Source organism: Kogia breviceps, chromosome 3, assembly GCF_026419965.1.
Source record: "Kogia breviceps isolate mKogBre1 chromosome 3, mKogBre1 haplotype 1, whole genome shotgun sequence".
NCBI classification, from domain to species: Eukaryota; Metazoa; Chordata; class Mammalia; order Artiodactyla; family Physeteridae; genus Kogia; species Kogia breviceps.
The window spans coordinates 103,841,682-103,864,866 of NC_081312.1; the positions used below are offsets into that span (position 1 = coordinate 103,841,682).

Sequence of the window (23,185 nt, forward strand, 5' to 3'; positions counted from 1 at the left end):
CTTTTTCTACTGTTTTTTTCCTGTAATTGAATTTTACTGTTAATTTTGCATGGTGGAAATTTACCATGTAATGACTGCAATATGGAACACATTTCTTTCTGATGTCCATATCACAAGGTGTAGCAGCAAAGGTTATATTTCTGTCATACTATTCCTCAGGATTTTTTAAAGTATTTGAGATTTGTTTGCTGGGAGAAAGGAAAGTCAGTTTATGTCTTCCGAAGAAGTTTTGCTCTTCTATGAATGGTGACTTAGTGGAGGTTAAAATTTTAGAAAACTGTCATGTTATTTTTCTCTTAGGATGTGAGTTACAGTATTACAAATATATGTGGCTTGAGGGAGAAAAGCTTTTCTCCCTTTCAGGTTCACGAATAGCACTTACGAGTTTTGAATATGTGTTAACATTAGTTTTTACATATACTGATACTCATAGAAGGAGAGATACAGGCTGCAGGATTCTGGTAGAGTTTTTACATGTGATATTTGTGCTGTCCCTTGAAGGGAAAGTAGTAGATTTCATGGAATAGTAGTTATTTTAGTGTTTCCTCTACTCTAGTTGCATGACTTCGGAAAAAGTCACCAAACCTTTTCCTGCCTTTTTGTTCATAAATGAAGAGTTTGGCTAGATGACACCTGAGGACCTTCAGCCTGAATGTAAACATTTAGTTGGTATTGGGAGAATATTCCAGGCATAAGAAATTCATTAAGCAGTTGTTTAGAGGTAATCATGAAGGTATAAGTGGGGAATTTGAAGTTGAGTATGTTGATTTTGTGCATTATAACAATTTTATTTGAGCATCTTTGCTCATTTTTAGTTGCAATAGGTCTCTCAGTTTTCATAGTGGGAAATTACGTAAGAGAAAAGCATCTATTCAAGCCAGCTTGCAAATGAGTTGAGATAAAAATTAGCCACTGCAGCAAAATATTTTTTTATCACTACCCAGGCAACTGCAAATTTTATTTATCCAATAGGATCTAGTAAGGATTAAATTATAGGGGAATGGTTTCCATTTGCATATTTTCATTTACAGGCTTTCATTTGTTGAATATATAATGTATTCTTTTTCCAGGTTGCTTATACTGAAAATTAAGGGGAGGTATTTGAAAGAAGTGAATGATAAAGGAATGAACATGACTGTGAATGTTGAAATTAGTCAGTTTTGTTAGTGGTTTACTTGCCATTTTGCTTTCAGATGATTTCCCTTTTGAACTATTTATTTCATTAATAGTTTTTAAAATTTAGATAAGCTGTTTTTAAAAAATAATGCTTTTTAAAACTTGTTACACTTTTTGTAAAGCTCTTTCTTTCATAACATTCCCTTTATCACTGACTTCTCATGTGATGGTTATTTCCACTTCTTCATCATCCCCAAGGTACACCACTGTGCTCATTCCTGCAGTTGAATTGGAGGGCTGTATTGATGTCCTGGGCCCAAGGGTCTGCACTGGTATTGTGTGTCAGGAGGACAAAGGGATGGCGCCAACCATCCTGCTCTGTGTGCCAGTAACTAGAATTAGTTACAAACCAATCGAATCCATTGCAGCCAATTGGTAAACTAATTGGTAATTTTAGCTGTACATCTATATGTAGTTATCTGAATGCCTATAACATTACTTTCAGAGCCACTTTTGTTCTGTTTCATCTTGCTTGACAAAATGGCCTTCATAGCTGTAAGGAGGAAGATGTGCATCAGTGACTGTGAGGCTGCTCCAGCTGCTTGTCTTGTTTGTATTCCCTTGTTCATAAAACATGACTCAGATTACAGCTGCACGGTACCACTCTGATCATTTCTGATAGCGTTGAGCTAAACATTCCTTAAAATAGGTTGTTTAAGCCACCAAATGTACTTTCTCTGTGCCAACTTGTATTAGAAGTATAGCTGCTTATATTCTTACCTTTTAGAGGGTTTTTTTTTCTTCTTTTTTTTTTAGCAAAAAGGGAAATCAGTAGAAAACTTCTAAAATGAATCATCCTGAATTAAAACTTTCTGTGCCCTAAAGTAGGTCATTTAAGTTGAATTAATTTAATTAAAGAATTTGAATCTGTTAGTAGAATTGAGAAAAGGAAGCCAACTAAATTTAAAAATTTTTCCTTTTCCTGATTGTAAGAAGACTTTTATTACCAGTGATTTGGCACTAAAGATTACCTTTGAAAGAAAATAAACAATACTTCTTTGTTCAGAAGAGTCTTTTAAAGTAGAATATAACTTTTATGACTGAAGTGAGGTTGCTACTATACTTTATTTATGAATAATTAGGCATGTATTATTAGTCTTGGGTCTGGCTTTCAAAGTGTACCTATATTAAAAAAAATTTGTAAGTGAAAAGCGTTTTTGAGGTCTTTGAGGGTCACTGACACTAAAACATCAGTCTAAGATTTTGTTATAGAAAAGTAATGTATTTATAAAACCTAAGCATTTTTATAGCTGGTTAGCATTTTCTGATAGTTATCTTCTGGGAGTATTGGTAAGTTGGCTTTTATAGTAAAGTGAGACTGGTATGTCTTTATAGTCTTTATAGTAAGATGAGAATGGTGTGATACTGGTGAAGTGAATACACTCTTAAGTTCTTTGTCTTATGCATTTAAATGACAACTTTGGCCAATTAAGCAATATCTACACATAGTTACACTTGAAATCAATTCCTGTTTCTGAGTAACGGAGCAGATTTTAGTGGCCTGTGCTTTTAACTCTTGTGTAAAATTTTCATTGTCATTCATATGCAAAACTAATCTGTGCTAAGAAAAAGTCTTTGCGAGGTGTGTAGAATGTAGTAGTATCACAGTAATATTATTTTGGATTATCTAAAGAAGAAAATTAGGGACTTCCCTGGTGGCCACAGGGGTTAAGAATCTGCCTGCCAATGCAGGGGACATGGGTTCAATCCCTGGTCCAGGAAGATCTCACATGCCGCAGAGCAACTAAACCCTTACACCACAACTACTGAGCCTGCACTCTAGCACCTGTGAGCCACAGCTACCGAGCCCATGTGCCACAACTACTGAAGCCGTGCACCTACAGCCCATGTTCCACAACAAGAGAAGCCACCTCAAAGAGAAACCTGCTTACCACAATGAAGGGTAGCTGCCGCTCACCACAACTAGAGAAAAGCCCATGCTCAGCAACGAAGACCCAACATAGCCAAAGATATATATAAATTAATTAATTAAAAAAATAAAGAAGAAAATTAGAGTTCAGCAATGGTAATTATCATGAGTATGTACAGTGGAGCACAGATGATCTGTTTACACTAGACATGCTGATTTCGAAATGATTCTCTGTGAAATCCAGTCAGTTTAAAATTTATTTTGCCATTGGAAGCTCACTGCCGGTGCAAATGCTGTATTTGAGAAACAGAATGCAAGTAGCCCATCATATTATTGAAAACTGGTTTTAAATCATGCATATTTGCCTGTGATATATTTAGCTTTGAGTCAATCACATAAGAAATGCTGGTAAAATTCTAAACATTTACTTTTCCAAATTTATTTGTTTTTGAACTGATGATTTCACATATATGGTAGTAGAATTTAAGACTGAGTATTTAGAAGGAACTATTATTATTTTTTTGAATTTTCATATCAGAAACTTTCAGTTTAGTAGTAAATGTAAAAAGTGTTAATAAAGAACACTGGAAGAAACATGCCCTTGATAATGGATTTTGCTAATAACTTTTTTCGTTCCTATCTTTTCTTCCTTTTATTTTTCTTGCTGCTGGTGTAGGAAGTCTTGGAAATATAACTTAGCAGAAAGAGCAGTGGGCCAGGGGTCAGTAGGGTTTGGGTTCTGGGCCATCAAATCCAGATCGCTAAACGTTAGTGTTATCTTGAAAATGAAGTGGCTGACTATAGACATTGTGACTTCATCACTCATCAGATAATTCTGTGAGATTTGCTCATTATTTAATATCTTTTGCAGCTAATAGTTTTACTTATTAATCCAATTCTTTAGAATAAAATTATCCTTAAAAATTTTTTTAATTTATTTTTATTTAATTTATGTTTTTATATCTTTATTAGAGTATAATTGCTTTACAATGTTGTGTTAGTTTCTGCTGTATAACAAAATGAATCAGCCATATGTATACATATATCCCCATATCCCCTCCCTGTTGCGCCTCCCTCCCACCATTCCTGTCCCACGTGTCTAATTTGTCACTTAGTACCAAGCTGATTTCCGTGTGCTATGCAGCTGCTTCCCACTAGCTATCTATTTTACATTTAGTATTGTATATACGTCATTGCTACTCTCTCACTTCGTCCCACCTTACCCTTCCCACCCCGCCCCCTTGTCCTCAGGTCCTAGAGTAAAACTTTCTAAACAAGATTGGAGAGGATAGAAATTTGCTTTAAAAGGGATTGTAAATTATAATTCATTCTGTCAGAAAGTACCACTGATAAATGTTACATCGGGTATCTGAGGGAATAATCTGTTTAATTCACTCAGCCTAAAGAGCAGCATTTGCTGGCATGCTATCAGTGTTTTAAAGCATAGAATACATCTCTCCTGTGGTTTGAGTTTCATAGATTCAGTATTTAGGCACATAGTGGGTTCCTAACAAATTTGCATTTGGTGAGTAAATCATAGACTCTTAGAACTGTAAGTAAAGTTGTCTAATCCACCTACCAATTACACAGTTACCCTTGACCATATTCCCCCGGGTAACTTAATTCTCTTTTGAGACAGCTCTGCCAGGTAAAAATCTATAATTTTCACCAAGCATTCTTTGTTCTATAAATTATATTCATACAGAAATAATATAATCCCTTTATGGGAAGCTCTCTTACATGTGAAGGTATCTATCATACCATCCCTTTAGTCTTTTTAAATCTAGTCATCCAGTTCTTACTATAGTTCCTACTATGACATGATGTTGACGTCTTCCTTATTATCACACTTGTTTTATTGTGTTCTGCTTTATCTATCTAGCCTCCTTAAATTGTGCTTACAGTGGCTTATCAGTCAGGCTCTTGGTAGCTAGCAACAGAAATAGACTCTAGCAGACTTAAGTAGAAAAAATAATTTATTGGGAGGATATTGGATAGTTCACAGATTTGTCACTAGAACTGATGAATCAGGGTTAGAAAGTAGGCAGAAACCAAGGGAAGTTTTGCAGAGAAACATCTGGCTAGGTTGTATTGCTGTTTTAAATAACACCATTGCCTCTTCATCTTTGCCTTACTAGCTTGAGATTCAAAGTCCCAGGCAAGTGAACCTGATTGGTTAAGTCCCAATCATATTTCTGTGCCTTACTGCCAAGTAGTAGGGAGGAGGAGGAGGATCTTCTCCTTTTACATCTGTGCAAGAACCCAATTCCCCAAACTGGAAAGGGAGTGAAAATTCTGGTTAGCAATGAAAAATGTTTAATACAAATGGAAATCCCACAGAGGAAGTGGTCTTATTTTACCTTGTGCTGGTGAGACCCACAGCCTTTTCATAGTTGCTGTTATCCTTGTATTATTGAAGTGTGAGGCCTTATTCACTTTTTCCTCTCGCTCAGCAAACTATTTACTCAACTTGAGTTTAGTGTCAAATAAAATTCCAGTCTCTTTATATGTGTCATGTGTTAAGACCAACCTCCCCCCAATCTTTTACTTGTACAGTTAGTTACTGGATCAAAGGGTAGAATCAGAAATTTATCATTTAAAAATCTCATCTTTTTAGATTTGCCAAGTTACTGTAGCCTGTCTAGAGCAGTGCCGCCCAATAGAAATATAATGTGAGCCACATATGTACTTTTAAACTTTCTATTTGTTACATTAAAAAGACAAAAAGAAACATATGGAAATAATTTAAATATTTTAAATTTAACCTAATACATCAAAATTATTTCAACATGTAATCAGTATGACCATTATTACTATTTTTTAGTATGAACATTAAGATATTTTACATTCCTTTTCTTTTGGTCCGAGTCTAAGTTCAGATGAGCTACTTTTCATGTACTTAATATCCACATGTGGCAGTGATTACCATATTGAACAGTGCAGATTTATATATTTTTTGAATTCTGTTGTCTACCATAGATTTATTTCACCTGTAAATTGGATGAGCATACCCTGTATTCCTTTATAAAAATCTCTGGTAAAAATGTTTGGGTAGAGGGGCTTTCACCTCTACTAGATATGGAATAGAAAATTCAGGTCAACTCTCTCTCTGAGGACTGGAAGTGCAAGGTTATAAGTAACAAATCTACAGACAGCTTAGGAGAGGGAAGAATTCTTAAGTAGGGGAGAATTATAGGGGCATGATCCAGGAGAAGATAGAAATCCTTAGTGGGAAGCCTCAACAAAACACTTCTGAATAATCCATTGGTCAAAGAAGTTACAATGGAAATTAGAAAATATTTTGAAATGAATGATAACAAAACCAATATTTGTGAGATGGAGCCTAAGTCCTGCTTAAAAGAAACATTATAGTGCTAAAATGCATATACTTGAAATGAAATAAAGGCTAAAAGCCAATGATCTTAGTATACAGCTCAATAAGTTAGGGGAAAAACGTAAACTATACTACATATATGTGTGTGTGTTTATAAAAATATATATTTCTGTTGTCTACTGGGAGCGCCTTGAAGCGTTGACACACCAGTACCAGTGAGCACATTAAACACCTAATCTTAGTCAAGATACCATTCTCCAATAAGAGGAACTAGAGCTTCTTAGAGGAATGACTGGTTCCAGGGCAGGGGCAGGGAAAATACAAGATGAGCCTGAAAATTCTTTTTTTGACAGAAAGCTAGGGAATGCTCTGATATAATGGCGACATGTCAGAAATACATAGGAGCCAGTGTTAAGGGCTTCCATTTGGCCAAATCTGGGACAATTTGAGCATCAAAACAAATATAGTAATGGATCATTCAATAATGTAGGAATTGATGAATCCATACGGTTATGAATAAGTAAATGAATAAATAGGCAAATGAGGGAGAAGGGATAGCACCTTCCTACAATAGAATGCTAAGTAGTAAATGTAGAAGGAATGATGGAATTAGAAAATCATCGTTTAGCAACTATTAATATAATTTATTCAGGCAAGAATCACCAATGGATCTTAAATTAGTTGGTGAAATTTTGTTGAAGAACAGGATATTTATATAGTCACAAAATATCTCTCTATAAAATATTAATTACAAAGAAAAATAGGAAGTTTAGGTGGGGGAGTTGGTAGGTACCACTTAATCAAATTATCAAGGTTATTATCACCAGTAATAGGACGTATACATAGCAGGTGTCTTTTTATTTATTTGTTTGTTTATTTTTGGCTGTGTTGGGTCTTCATTGCTGTGTGTGGGCTTTTCTCTAGTTGTGGCGAACAGGGGCTACTCTTCGTTGCAATATGCAGGCTTCTCTTGTGGAGCATGGGCTCTAGGCATGTGGGCTTCAGTAGTTGTGCTAGTGGGTTCTAGAGCGCAGGCTCAGTAGTTGTGGCATACGGGCTTAGTTGCTCCGTGGCATGTGGTATCTTCCCCGACCAGGGCTTGAACCTGTGTCCCCTGCATTGGCAGGCGATTCTTAACCACTGCGCCACCCAGGGAAGCCACAGGTGCCTTTTTAAATAATGCACTAAGACCACAACATCAGTAATGTGGTATTCTTGATAATTTAGTTTGACCTTAAATTGATTGACGTATTATGAAATAACTGGCCTATATTCTTTATAAATATGAGGTCATGAAAGACTGAGGAAGAACTGTAACAGAACTAAGGGGACAGGACAATTAAATACAATGCCTGATCCTCGACTGGATCCTGGATTAGATTATTTTTTTCTCTAATATACAGTAGTGGGACAGTTGGTAAAATTTGAGTGATTTAGAGGATGCACACTTCCTGAATTCAAAACTTACTTCAAAGTTATAATAATCAAAGCAGTAAGTTACCAGAACAATGATAGACATATAGATCAATGGAATAACATTGAGAGCCTAGAAATAAATCCACATATCTGTGGCCACTGTTTTTTGACAGGGGCACCAAGACTATTTCATGGTGAAAGAATAGTCTTTTCAACACATGGTGCTGGGACAACTAGACATCCACACGCAAAGAATGAATTTGGATCCCTACCTCACACCATGTGCAAAATTAACTGAAAATGGAGCAAAGACCTAAATGTAAGAGATAAAACTATAAAACTCTTTGAAGAAAGCATAGGTGTAAATCTTTGTGTAAATCTTGGACTGGGCAATAGTTTCTTAGATATGATACCCAAAGCACAAATAATTAAATAAAAAATATGTAAATTGAACTTCAACAAAAGTAAAAGCTTATGTGTGTTATAGGACACTATTAAGCCAACACTATTAAGTCAAAAGACAACTCACAGAATGAGAGAAAATATTTTCAAACCGTATGTCTGATAATAGTCTAATATACAGAATATATGAAGAACTCCTACAGTCCAACAATAAAAGGGACAAATGGCCCAGTTAAAAAATGGGCAAAGAATTTAAATAGGAGAGACCTTCAAGATGGCGGAAGAGTGAGATGTGGAGATCACCTTCCTCCCCACAAATACATCAGAAATACACCTACATGTGGAACAACTCCTACAGAACACCTACTGAACGCTGGCAGAAGACCTCAGACTTCCCAAAAGGCAAGAAACTCCCCACATACCTGGGCAGGGCAAAAGAAAAAAGAAAAAAACAGGCAAAAGAATAGGGATGGGACCTACACCACTGGGAGGGAGCTGCAAAGGAGGAAAAGTTTCCACACACTAGGAAGCCCCTTCAGAGTTGGAGGCTGGCAGGGAGGGAAGCTTCAGAGCCACAGAGGAGAGCGCAGCAACAGCGGTGCAGGGGGCAAAGAGGAGAGTTTCCCGCACAGAGGATTGGTGCGGACCAGCACTCACCAGCCTGAGAGGCTTGTCTGCTCACCCTCCGGGATGGGTGGCGGCTGGGAGATGAGGCTCTGGCTTCTTCAGAGGTCAGATCCCAGGGAGAGGACTGGGGTTGGCTGCGTGAACACAGCCTGAAGGGGCCTAGTGCACCACAGCTAGCCAGAGGGAGTCCAGGAAAAAGTCTGGACCTGGCTAAGAGGCAAGAGACCATTGTTTCAGGATGCATGAGGAGAGGGGATTCAGAGCACCATCTAAACGAGCTCCAGAGACCAGTATGAGCCGCAGCTATCAGTGCAGACACCAGAGGTGGGCATGAAATATGAAGGCTGCTGCTGCAGCCACCAAGAATCCTGTGTGGAAGCACTGGTCACTATCCACACCTGCCCTCGGGAGAGCCTGTGCAGCCCGCCGCTGCCAGGGTCTCATGATCCAGGGACAGCTTCCCTGGGAGAAAACATGATGTGCCTCAGGCTGGTGCAATTTTACATTGGCCTCTGCTGCCGCAGGCTCACCCCGCATTCCATAACCTTTCCTCCCCCAAGCCTGGGTGAGCCAGAGCCCCCTAATCAGCTGCTACTTTAACCCTGTCCTGTCTGAGCAGAGAACAGACGGCCTCAGGCAACCTGCATGCAGAGGCGGGGCCAAATCCAAAGCTGAACCCCAGGAGCTGTGTGAACAAAGAAGAGAAAGGGAAATCTCTCCCAGCAGTCTCAAGAGCAGATTAAATCTCTGCAATCTATTTAGTGTACCCTGCATCTGTGTAATGCCTGAATAGACAATGAATCATCCCAAAATTGAGGCGGTGGACTTTGGGAGCAAAAATATATATATATATTTTCCTTTTTCTCTTTTTCTGAATGTGTATGTGTATGCTTCTTTGTGTGATTTTGTCTGTACAGCTTTGCTTTAACCATTTGTCCTAGGGTTCTGTCTGTCCGTTTTTCTGTTTTTTTTTTTTTTTTTTTTTTTTTTAAGTGTAGTGTTTAGCACTTGTTATTATTGGTGGATTTGTTTTCCAGTTTGGTTGCTCTCTTCTACCTGTTTTTACTTTCTTTTTAATATTTTAAATTTTTAATAATTATTTACTTTTTATTTTAATAACTATTTTATTCTATTTTATTTTTTTCTTTCTTTTGCTCTCCCTTTTCTTCTGAGCAGTGTGGCTGACAGGGTCTTGGTGCTCCAGCCAGGTGTCAGGCTTGTGCCTCTGAAGTGGGAGAGCCAAGTTCAGGATATTGGTCCACCAGAGACCTCCTGGCTCCATGTAATATCAAACGGTGAAAGTTCTCCCAGAGATCTCCATCTCAACACTAAGCCCCAGCTCCACTCAACAACCAGCAAGCTACAGTGCTGGACACCCTATGCCAAACGAGTAGCAGGACAGGAACACAACCCCACCAATTAGCAGAGAGGCTGCCTAAAATCATAATAAGGTCACAGACACCCCAGACACACCACCGGACCTGGTCTTCTTCACAATAAAGACAAGATCCAGCCTCATCCACCAGAACACAGGCACTAGTCCCCTCCACAAGGAAGCCTACACAACCCACTGAACCAACCTTACCCACTGGGGGCAGACACCAAAAACAACCAGAACTACAAACCTGCAGCCTGCAAAAAGGAGACCCCAAACACAGTAAGTTAAGCAAAATAGGAGACAGAGAAACACACAGCAGATGAAGGAGCAAGGTAAAACTCCACCAGACCAAACAAATGAGGAGGAAATAGGCAGTCTACTTGAAAAAGAATTCAGAGTAATGATAGTAAAGATGATCCAAAATCTTGGAAATAGAATGAAGAAAATACAAGAAACGTTTAATAAGGACCTAGAAGAACTAAAGAGCAAACGAACAATGATGAACAACACAATAAATGGAATTAAAAATTCTCTAGGGCTTCCCTGGTGGCGCAGTGGTTGGGAGTCCGCCTGCCGAGGCAGGGGGCGCGGGTTCGTGCCCCGGTCCGGGAGGATCCCGCGTGCCGTGGAGCGGCTGGGCCCGTGGGCTGTGGCTGCCTGGCCTGCGCGTTCGGAGCCTGTGCCCCGCGATGGGGGAGGCCGCAGCGGTGAGAGGCCCGCGTACCGCAAAAAAAAAAAAAAAAAAAAAAAAAATTCTCTAGAAGGAAGCAATAGCAGAATAACTGAGGCAGAAGAACAGAGAAGTGACCTGGAAGATAAAATAGTGGAAATAACTACCACACAGCAGAATAAGGAAAAAAGAATGAAAAGAATTGAGGACAGTCTCAGAGATCTCTGAAACAACATTAAATGCACCGACATTCGAATTATAGGGGTCCCAGAAGAAGAAAAGAAGAAGAAAGGGACTGAGAAAATATGTGAGGAGATTATAGTTGAAAACTTTCCTAATATGGGAAAGGAAATAGTTAATCAAGTCCAGGAAGCACAGAGAGTCCCATACAGGATAAATCCAAGGAGAACAGGCCAGGACACATATTAATCAAGCTATCAAAAATTAAAAACACAGAAAAATATTAAAACCAGCAAGGAAAAACAAGAAATAACCTACAAGGTTATCCCCATGAGGTTAACAGTTGATCTTTCAGCAGAAACTCTGCAAGCCAGAAGGGAGTGGCAGGACATATTTAAAGTGATGAAAGGGAAAAACCGACAAACAAGATTACTCTCCACAGCAAGCATCTCATGCAGATTTGACTTTAGAGAGGAAAAGTTAAGAGTATTCAGCACCACCTAACCAGCTTTACAACAAATGCTAAAGGAACTTCTCTAGGCAGGAAATACAAGAGAAGGAAAACACCTAGAATAACAAACCCAAAACAGTTAAGAAAATGGTAATAGAAACATACATATCGATAATTACCTTAAATGTAAATGGATTAGGTGCTTCAACCAAAAGACAGACTAGCTGAATGGATACAAAAACAACATCCATATATATGCTGTCTACAACAGATCCACTTCAGACCTAGGGACACATACAAAATGAAAGTGAGGGGATGGAAAAAGATATTCCATGCAAATGGAAATCAAAAGAGTAGCAATTCTCATATCAGACAAAATAGACTTTAAGACTATTACAAGAAACGAAGATGGACACTACATAATGATCAAGGGATCAATCCAAGAAGAAGCTATAACAAATGTAAATATTTATGCATGCAATGAAGGAGCACCTCAGTACATAAGGCAATGCTAACAGCTATAAAAGAGGAAATCGACAGTAACACATTCATAGTAGGGGACTTTAACACCCCACTTTCACCGATAGATAGATCATCCAAAATGAAAATAACGGAAACACAAGCTTTAAATGATACATTAAACAAGATGGACTCAATTGATATTTATAGGACTTTCCATCCCAAATCAACAGAATACACTTTCTTGTCAAGTGCTCATGGAACATTCTCCAGGATAGATCATATCTTGCATCACAAATCAAATTTTGGTAAATTTAAGAAATTAAGAAATCATATCAAGTACCTTTTCCGACCACAACACTATGAGACTAGAAATCAGTTACAGGAAAAATTCTGTAAAATAATACAAACACATGGAGGCTAAACAATACTTAATAACCAAGAGATCACTGAAGAAATCAAAGAGAAAATCAAAAAATACCTAGAGACAATGAAAACACGACAACTCCAAACCAATGGGATGCAGCAAAAGCAGTTGTAAGAGGGAAGTTTATAGCACATCAATCCTACCTCAAGAAACATCCCAAATAAAGAACCTAACCTTACACCTAAAGCACTTAGAGAAAGAAGAACAAAACCCCCCTGAAGTTAGCAGAAGGAAAGAATCATAAAGATCATATCAGAAATAAATGAAAAAGAAATGAAGGAAACAGTAGCAAAGATCAGTAAAACTAAAAGGTGGTTCTTTGAGAAGATAAACAAAGTTGATAAACCATTAGCCAGACTCATCAAGAAAAAACAGGAGAAGATTCAAATCAATAGCATTAGAAATGAAAAAGGAGAAGTAACAACTGACACTGCAGAAATACAAAGGATCATGAGAGATTACTGCAAGCAACTATGTGCCAATAAAATGGACAACCTGGAAGAAATGGACAAATTCTTAGAAAAGCACAGCCTTCCGAGACTGAACCAGGAAGAAATAGAAAATATAAACAGACCAATCACAGGCCCTGAAATTGAGACTGTGATTAAAAATCTTACAACAAACAGAGGCCCAGGACCAGATGGCTTCACAGGTGAATTCTATCAAATATTTAGAGAAGAGCTAATACCTCTCCTTCTCAAACTGTTCCAAAATTTAGCACAGGGAGGAATACTCCCAAACTCATTATATGAGACCACCATCACCCGGATACCAAAACCAGACAAAGATGTCACAAAGAAAGAAAACAACAGGCCAATATCACTGGTGAACATAGATGCAAAAATCCTCAACAAAATACTAGCAAACAGGATGCATCAACACATTAAAAGGATCATACACCATGATAAAGTGTGGTTTATACCAGGAATGCAAAGATTCTTCAATATACGCAAATCAATCAATGTGATATACCATATTAACAAACTGAAGAATAAAAACCATATGATAAACTCAAGTCATGTAGAAAAAGCTTTCGACAAAATTCAATACCAATTTATGAGAAAAATGCTCCAGAAAGTGGGCATAGAGGGAACTTACCTCAACATAATAAATGCCATATATGACAAACCCACAGCCAACACTGTTCTCAATGGTGAAAAACAGAAAAGATTTCCACTAAGATCAAGAACAAGACAGGTTGCCCACTCTCACCAAGATTATTCAACATAGTTTTGGAAGTTTTAGCCACAGCAATCAGAGAAGGAAAATAAATAAAACTAATCCAAATAGGAAAAGAAGTAAAGCTGTCAATATTTGCAGATGACTTGATACTATACATAGAGAATCCTAAAGACTCTACCAGAAAACTATTAGAGCTAATCCATGAATTTGGTAAAGTCCAGGATACAAAATTAATGCCCTGAAATTTCTTGCATTCCTATATACTAATGATGAAAAATATGAAAGAGAAATTAAGGAAACACTCTCATTTACCATTGCAACAAAAAGAATACAATTCCTAGGAATAAACCTACCTAAGGAGACAAAAGACCTGTATGCAGAAAAGTATAAGACACTGATGAAAGAAGTTAAAGACGATACCAACAGATGGAGAAATATAGCATGTTCTTGGACTGGAAGAATCAACATTGTGAAAACGACCATACTACCCAAAGCGTGAAAACGACTATACTACCCAAAGCACTCTACAGATTTAATGAACTCCCTATCACACTACCAATGGCATTTTTCACAGAAGTAGAACAAAAACTCACAATTCATATGGAAACACAAAAGTCCCTGAACAGTCAAAGCAATCTTGAAAACGAAAAATGAAGCTGGAGGAATCAGGCTTCTGGACTTGACACTATACTACAAAGCTGTAGTAATCGATAGTATGGTACTGGCATAAAAACAGAAATATAGATCAGTAAAACAGGCTACAAAGCCCAGATATAAAACCACTCACATATGGTCACTTTATTTTTGATAAAGGAGGCAAGAATATACAATGAAGAAAAGACAGCCTCTTCAATAAGTGGTGCTGGGAAAACTGGACAGCTACATGTAAAAGAATGAAATTAGAATACTCCCTAACACCTTACACAAAAATAAACTCAAAATGGATTAAAGACCTAAATGTAAGTCAAGACAGTGTAAAACTCTCTGAAGAAAACATAGGCAGAACACTCTATGTCATAAATCACAGCAAGATCCTTTTTGACCCACCTCCTAGAGAAATGGAAATAAAAGCAAAAATAAACAAATGGGACCTAATGAAACTTGAAAGCTTTAGCACAGCAAAGGAAAACATAAGCTGGATGAAAAGGCAGTCCTCAGAATTGGAGAACATATTTGCAAATGAAGCACCTCTCAAAGGATTAATCTCCAAATTTTACAAGCAGTTCATGCAGCTCAATATCAAAAAAACAACCCAATCCAAAAATGGCTAGAAGACCTAAATAGACATTTCTCCAAAGAAGATATACAGATTGTCAACAAGCAGATGAAAGGATTCTCAACATCACTAATCATTAGAGAAATGCAAATCAAAACTGCAATGAGATATCACCTCACACCGGTCAGAATGGTCATCATCAAAAAAATCTACAAACAATAAATGCTGGAGAGGGTGTGGAGAAAAGGGAACCCTCTTGCACTGTTGCTGGGAATGTAAACTGATATAGCCACTATGGAGGACAGTATGGAGTTTCCTTAAAAGAGTAAAAATAGAACTACCATATGACCCAGCAATTCCACTACTAGGCATATACCCTGAGTAAACCATAATTCAAAAAGAGTCATGTACCATGGTGTTCATTGCAGCTCTATTTACAATAGCCAGGACATGGAAGCAACCTAAGTGTCCATCGACAGATGAATGGATAAGGAAGATGTGGCACATATATACAATGGAATATTACTCAGCCATAAAAAGAAACGAAATTGAGTTATTTGTAGTGAGGTGGATGGACCTAGAGTCTGTCATATAGAGTGAAGTAAGTTAGAAAGAGAAAAACAAATACCATATGCTAACACACATATATGTAATCTAAAAAAAATGCTTTTGAAGAACCTAGGGGAGCAGGACAGGAGTAAAGACACAGACGTATAGAATGGACTTGAGGACATCGGAAGGGGAAGTGTAAGCTGGGACAAAGTCAGAGAGTAGCATGGACTTATATATACTACCAAATGTAAAATAAATAGCTAGTGGGAAGCAGCCGCATAGGACAGGGAGATCAGCTCAGTGCTTTGCGACCACCTAGAGGGGTGGGATAGTGGGGCGGGGGGAGGGAGACGCAAGAGGGAAGGAGATATGGCAATATATGCATATATATAGCTGATTCACTTTGTTATAAAGCAGAAGCTAACACACCATTGTAAAGCAATTATATTCCCATAAATATGTTAAAAAAAGAATTTGAATAAACATTTCTCCAAAGAAGATATACAAATGTCCAATAAGCACATGAATATATGCTCAACATTTTTAGTCATTCGGGAATTTCAAATAACAGTAATACCACTTTACCCCTCTTTACGTTGACTAGAATCAAGAAGTCAGATAATAGCAAATCTTGGCAAGGATATGAAGAATATAGAACCCTCTCATATTGCTGATAACATTGTAAAATGGTGTAGCTGTTGTGGAAAAATGTTTGGTAGTTAATATTAAATGTTAAACTCAGCGTTACCATATGGCCCTGTAAATCCACTTCCAGTTATACACCCAAGAGAATTTGAAGCATGTGTTCACATAAAAACTTGTACATAAATGTACATAGCAGCATTATTCATAATAGGCAAAAAGTGGAAACAACCTGAATATCCATGAAGTGACAAGTGAATAAGCAAGTGTGTTTATTCATGCAATTGTTTAGTTATAAAAAGGAATGAAGTACAGATACATACTACTTGGTGGAAAAACCTTGAAAGCATTATACTAAGTAAAAGAAGCCAGCCTCAAAAGACCACATATTATATGAAGATGTTTATATGAAATGTCCAGAACAGGCCAATCCATAGAGACAGAAAGTTGATTAGTGTTTTCCAAGCATGGAGAGAGGAGAGCAAAGGGAGTGACTGCTAATGGTTTCTTTTGGGGGTGATGAAAATGTTCTGGAATTAGATAGTTGCACAACTCTTTGCATGTATGTCGCACAACTCTGAATTGTATAATTCAAAATGGTGAATTTTATGGTGTGTGAATTATATCTTAATTGTTAAAATTGAGGGGAAAATGCCAGTATTATGCAAATTCTTCTAGAACCTAGAAAAATAGGGAATTCTTTCCAGCATAACTTTAATAACGAAAGTTCTTATGAGAAAGGAAAATACAGGCCACTCTGGAGTACAGAGTGCACAAGTCCTAAACCATATAGCGATGTATTGAATCTGGTTATTTGAAAATTGGACACTACATCACAATCAAGTCAGATTCCTTCCAGTCCTGCAGTGTTCCTTTAACATTTGAATATGAAATTAATGTTATTCACCAAATTAGATGAGTGAAGATGAAAAATCATAGTCTCAGTAGATTTAGGAAAAATATTTGATGAAATTCAACACCCATTCATGATAAAACTAGCAAACTGGGAATAAAAGAGAACATCCTTACTGATACAAGGAATCTTCCAAAAATTCTAGAGTAAACATCATACTTAATGGTGAAATGTTGAGAGCTTTCCTTCTGCAGTTGTGAATGAGACAAGAAAGGCTGCTAACCTTATTTCTGTTCAACCTTGTACTTAAGATTTTATCTAGCATAGGCATACAAGAATAAGACATAAAAGGTATAAGGCTTAGGGAGAAAGGTAGATATGTCATTATTCACAGATTATATATATATGTATGTATGTATATATATATATTTATGAAGTCCAGAAGAATGTAAAGATTAGCTATTAGAAATATTGAGTGAGTTAAAGTTGCTGGATACAAGTTCAAAATAAAAAAATCAACAGTAACTGAAAAAGAAAAATTTTAAAACAACTACCATTTATTCTTAGGGTTAAATCTAACAAAAGATGTGTAAGACCTCTACACAGAAAAGTGTAATACATTACTGAGACACATTGAGTAAGATAAATATATGGAGCTATAGATCTGTTCATAGACTAGAAAAACAATGTTATAAGAATGTTGGTTTTCTTCAGGTGATCTATAGAATCAATGCAAATGCAATGAAAATTCTAATGTTTTCCCCTGAGAAATTGACACGCTGATTCTAAAATCTATATGGAAATGCAAAAGGCTGGAATTAGCCTAGGCAACTTTGAAGTCAAAGATACAGTTGGAGAATTTACTGAGTTTTGAGATATACTTTAGAGCTATAGCAATGTACGATAGTTTGGTACTGGTATAAGAATAGATAAACAGACCAGTGTAACAGAGGAGAGATTCTAGAAATAGACCCATGCTCTAAAAGATAATTTTGGGGAATATCTTCCTGACCTTGTAGTAGGAAAAGATTGCTTAAAAATGATACAAATAGCATCAGTCTTTAGGTGAAAGGCTCATAAATGAGACTACCTTAAATTAGGAATTTCTGTTCATCAAAAATTCCATTCCATTAGGAGGGTGAAAAGGCAAGTATATATGTGCTGTACATACAATCAACAAAAGACACATATCCAAAAAATGTGAAGAACTTCTACACATCAAAAAGAGAAAGACAGTTGACACTCTAGAAAAATGGGAAGTGTCTTGAATAGGAACTTCACAAGAAGAGGATGGCCAGTAAGTATATGAAAAAGTGCTGAGAATCATTAGTAATCAGAGAAATACATACTAAAACTAAAATGAAACCATTACACCCCCATCAATCAGAATGGCTCAGGTTAAAAACAAAGAAGACCCCAAATGGACAATACCAAGTGTAGGTGAGGGTGTGCAGCAAGTAGAGTTCACATAGACTGCTGGTGGGCATGGCAACCACTTTGGAAAACGGTTTGGTATTATATACTAAAGTGGAACATTGGGACTTCCCTGGTGGTCCAGTGGTAAAGAATCCACCTTACTATGCAGGGGACGCGGGTTCAGTCCCTGGTGAGGGAACTAAGATCCCACATGCCATGGGGCAGCTAAGCCTATGTGCCACAGCTGCTTTGCTCTCGCGCCTCAACTGCATGCCACAAACTACAGAGCCCACGCACTCTGAAACCCGTGCACCACAACTACAGAGCCTACGAGCCCTGGAGCCTGTGTGCCACAGTCAGAGAAGAGGAAACCAACTTGCCACAACTAGAGAGAAGCCCGTGTGCTGCAATGAAAGATCCCGCATGCCTCAATGAAGATCCCGTGTGCTGAACTAAGACATGACGCAGCCAAAAATAAATAAAATAAACTTAAAAAAATAAATAAAGTGGAACACATGCTTACTCTGTGACTCCGCAATTACACTCTTGGTCATACACTCAACAGAAATATGTACACATATGCTGCATAGGACATGTACATGAATAACAGCATATAACTTGTAAATATCCCAAATTTGGAAATCACTTAAATCTTCATCAACATTAGATTGGGTAAATATTGGATAAATAAATATTAAAATGAATACCAACCAATAAACTGGATAAATAAATTTGGGTTTGGCTAAAAGTGCCTTAGGGTTTTTTTTTTTTTAAGATTTTTTTGCATGTGGACCATTTTTAAAGTCTGTATTGAATTTGTTACAATATTGCTTCTGTTTTTATGTTTTGGTTTTTTAGCTGCAAGGCATGTGGGATCTTAGCTCCCTGACCAGGGAGTGAACCTGCACCCTCTGCATTAGAAGGTGATGTCTTAACCACTGGACCACCAGGGAAGTCCCATCTTTGGTTTTTAAGTAAAAATAAAAGACACATTTTTCATTTTTACCAAGAACTTTATTGAAAAACGTATTCACCCTTTTGTTCCACTACCTTCTGCCATTTTTCAGGAAACTTCATAATTCCATCTTCCCAAAACTATTTTTATCTTTTTGAACAAAGAGCTGTTCCAGGTGCCTTTTACAGTCTTCTAGGGAATTGAAATTTTTTCCATTAAGAGAATTTTGTAAAGACGAAATGAATGGAAATCTGAAGATGCAATGTCTGGTGAATACAGCAGATGAATCAGAACTTCCCAGACAGGCTGTAACAGTTTTTGCCTGGTCATCAAAGAAACATGTGGTCTTGCATTATCCTGATGAAGATTACATGTTTTCTGTTGACTAATTCTGGACACTTTTCATCTAGTGCTGCTTTCAGTTGGTCTAATTGGGAGCAGTACTTGTTGGAATTAATTGTTTGGTTTTCTGGAAGGAGGATAATAGAGGACTCCCTTCTAATTCCACCATATACACAACATCACCTTCTTTGGTTGAAGACCAGCCTTTGGTGTGGTTGGTGGTGGTTCATTTCACTTGTCCCACGATCTCTTCCATTGCACATTATTGTACAGTATCCACTTTTCATCTGTTTTAAAAACGGAATGTTTTCATTACATTTAAGTAGAGAATTGCATGTGGAAATATGGTCAAGAAGGGTTTTTTGCTTAAGTTATGTGGAACCCAAACATCAAAGCGATTAACATAACCAAGCTGCTGCAAATGATTTTTGGCACTCGATTTCGATATTTTGAGTATGTTGGCTATCTCCCACGTGGTATAACTGATTGTTCTCAACGAATGTCTCGATTTGATTGCTGTCAACTTCAACTGGTCTACCCTACCGTGGAGCATCATCCAGTGAGAAATCTCCAGCATGAAACTTTGCAAAACACCTTTGACACGTTTTATCAGCCACTATTGACGCGTTGCATCAGCCAACTTCTCCATATACAGCAGAGATCTTTTTTGTGTTTCAGTTGCGTTTTTACCTTTCTTAAAATAATAAAGCATAAAATGCCAAAAATGTTGCTTTGTTTCTTCCATCTTCAGTATTGAAATGGCTACACAAAAATTCACCAGTTTTGATGTGTTTTTTTAAATGCACACTGATATGACAGCTGTCACATACAGTCTAACAAAATTGTTTCGAATGAAGTTAAAGACAACTAAGTGCTACTAGAGCCATCTTATGGAAAAAAACGAATGAATCTTTTGGCTAACCCAATATTAATACATTAGAAAACTGTTTAGTAGTGACCTTGGACAGTGTCAGTAAATGAATTTCAGGTACACTCTGCAAAATGAATGAATGTGGTAAACGTACAAAAGAAGCCACAAAGTAATACTCTATGTGTTCATTTATGTGAATTTCAAAATCAGGCAAAATTAAACTATTATAAGTCAAAGCAGTGGTTACTTTGGAACAGGGGTGGAATAGTGATTCGGAGAGGGACATCAGGGAACTTCTAGGGACTGATATTAATAAATTTTTTGTCCTGGGTGGTGGTTGCATGGGTCCTTGCTTTGAAATAATTTATCTGTACATTTATGTTTGTTTTTAAAAATTTTTTATTGGAGTATAGTTGCTTTACAATGTTATGTTAGTTTCTTGCTGTACAGCAAAATGAATCAGTCATACACATACATATACCCATGCTGTTTTAGATTTCCTTCCTATTTAGGTCACCACAGAGCATTGAATAGAGTTCCCTGTGCTATACAGTAGTTTCTCATTATTTATCTATTTTATACATAGTAGTGTATATATGTCAGTCCCAATCTCCCAATTCATTCCACCCCTCTTTCTCCCCTTGGTAACCATAGGTTTGTTCTTTACATCTGTGACTCTATTTCTGCTTTGCAAATAAGTTCATCTCTACCATTTTTCTAGATTCCACATATATGCATTAATATACAATATTTTTCTTTTTCTGACTTAATTCACTCTATGACAATCTCTAGGTCCATCCACATCTCTGCAAATGGCATTAGTTTGTTCCTCTTTATGGCTGAGTAATACTCCATTGTATATATGTACCACATCTTCTTTATTCATTCCTCTGTCGATGGCCATTTAGGTTGCTTCCATGTCCTGGCTGTTGTAAATAGTGCTACAGTGAACATCAGGGTGGATGCATCCTTTCGAAATATGTTTTTTTCTGGATACATGCCTAGGAGTGGGATTGCTGGGTCATATGGTAGCTCCATTTTTAGTTTTTTAAGGAACCTCCATACTGTTCTCCATAGTGGCTGTATCAATTTACATTCCCACCAACAGTGCAGGAGGCTTCCCTTTTCTCCACACCCTCTCCAGCATTTATTGTTTGTAGAATTTGTAATGATGGCCATTCTGACCAGTGTGAGGTGGTACCTCATTGTAGTTTTGATTTGCATTTCTCTAATAATTAGTGATGTTGAGCATCTTTTCATGTGTACATTTATGTTTTGTGCACTTTACTGTTTATTAAATTTAACAATAAAAAAGGTTAAAAGAATGGTCAATTGAGAAAGTCTTGAGAAGGAATATCAATACCATTTCTTGGTCTTTAGACTGTCAGCTTCACCTAATTTCTTACCAAAGAGTGAGAATGAAAATAAAACAAACACCCCTCAAAAAAGTATCAGTAGGTTTTGCTGCTTCCTCAAAGAGGAGTATATATAGTGTAAAAAATATTAATTCCTAAGTCCTTTTTTTTTTTTTTCTAAGTCCTTTACTCTAAAATTTTTTCTTGAAACTCTTTAGTTTCAGAATGGAATCTAATGTTTGTTGTTTGTTTTGATTTAGGAGGTGCTAATGATGCTGGATAACTATGTAAGAGATTTCAAAGCGTTGATTGACTGGATTCAACTTCAGGAAAAGCTAGAGAAGACAGATGCTCAAAGCAGGTAATGAATTCTGGTCTTTATATTTATAGCAGACAGCAGATTCAAAAACAATTATTAAAATTGACAGTGAACTTGATCTCAGCTTAGTTTGAAACTTGTAAAAATCTTAAAGTTGGGAGCTGCATTTCTCATGTTCAGTAACAAGTATTTATCGGGTACCTACCAGTACAATGCACTTTTATCTGGTACAGAAATTTAATTGCCTAATATGATACATTTACTCCTTTCATGAATTTTCAGTCTAAGGGTCAAATAAAATAGAACTTACTACTATGAAAAACTATTATAGATGTTCAGTGAAAGACAGGGTCATATTTCTTTTGGGGGATACATCAGGAAAGATTTAATAGAAAATACAGAAGTGTTTAAAGAAAGTGATGGATTTTAACAAAGTGTTTGGCCTTTCAGATGAAGGGAATAAGGGTAGCTATAGAAGTGCAGAGTGTGTGAAGTGACAGCAATGTAGGGAAAGGTATAGTATTTCTTCTCAATGTAGTAGGCAGTGAGGAAAATTGATGAGATTAGGGGAATAATGAGAGATTAGAGATATTTTAGAAAGCTTCATTTGGAATCAGCACACAACATCTGAGTGCTATGTGTCAGGCTCTGGGACTATTGTGGTGAAGAAAACAGACATAGTCCCCGCCCTCATGAAGTGCACAGTGCATTGACGGGAAACAGTGTACAAAGTGTCATCCAAAAGAAATGTAGTATACTTTGGGAATATAAGAAAATGTACCATCATGCAGTTTGTTAAGTCCAGGAGGGCTTCCCTAAGGAGGAGGAGGTTACATTTAAGTGAGGCAGAAATATCAAGAAGCAGTTAGCTTGACAAGGAGAGAAGAAAAGGTTAATTCCAGGTACAGGTGATGGTATATGATATCCTGGAGGTGGAAGAGAGCACAGTGTAGTCAAGAATTTAGAGTTTAGCAGGGCTAGAGCGAAGAGAGCAGGGGAAAAGTGGCATGAGAGGAGCCTAGAGAGGTAGGGAGAGACCAGATTATGTAGGACTCTGTAGACATGATAAAAACCTTAGACTTTATTTTGAGC

At 37.2% G+C, this 23,185-nt stretch overlaps 1 protein-coding gene across 4 annotated transcripts in view; it reads left to right on the forward strand.

Moving 5' to 3' along the window:
* SCAPER (S-phase cyclin A associated protein in the ER) overlaps positions 1-23,185 on the forward strand; it is a 499,446-nt gene that overhangs the window by 89,799 nt on the left and 386,462 nt on the right. For all 4 annotated transcript variants that reach the window (XM_067029410.1, XM_067029411.1, XM_067029413.1 and 1 more), the window contains exon 6: positions 22,035-22,135. In XM_067029410.1, the coding sequence (XP_066885511.1) occupies positions 22,035-22,135 (101 nt within the window). The remainder of the gene's footprint in view (positions 1-22,034; positions 22,136-23,185) is intronic.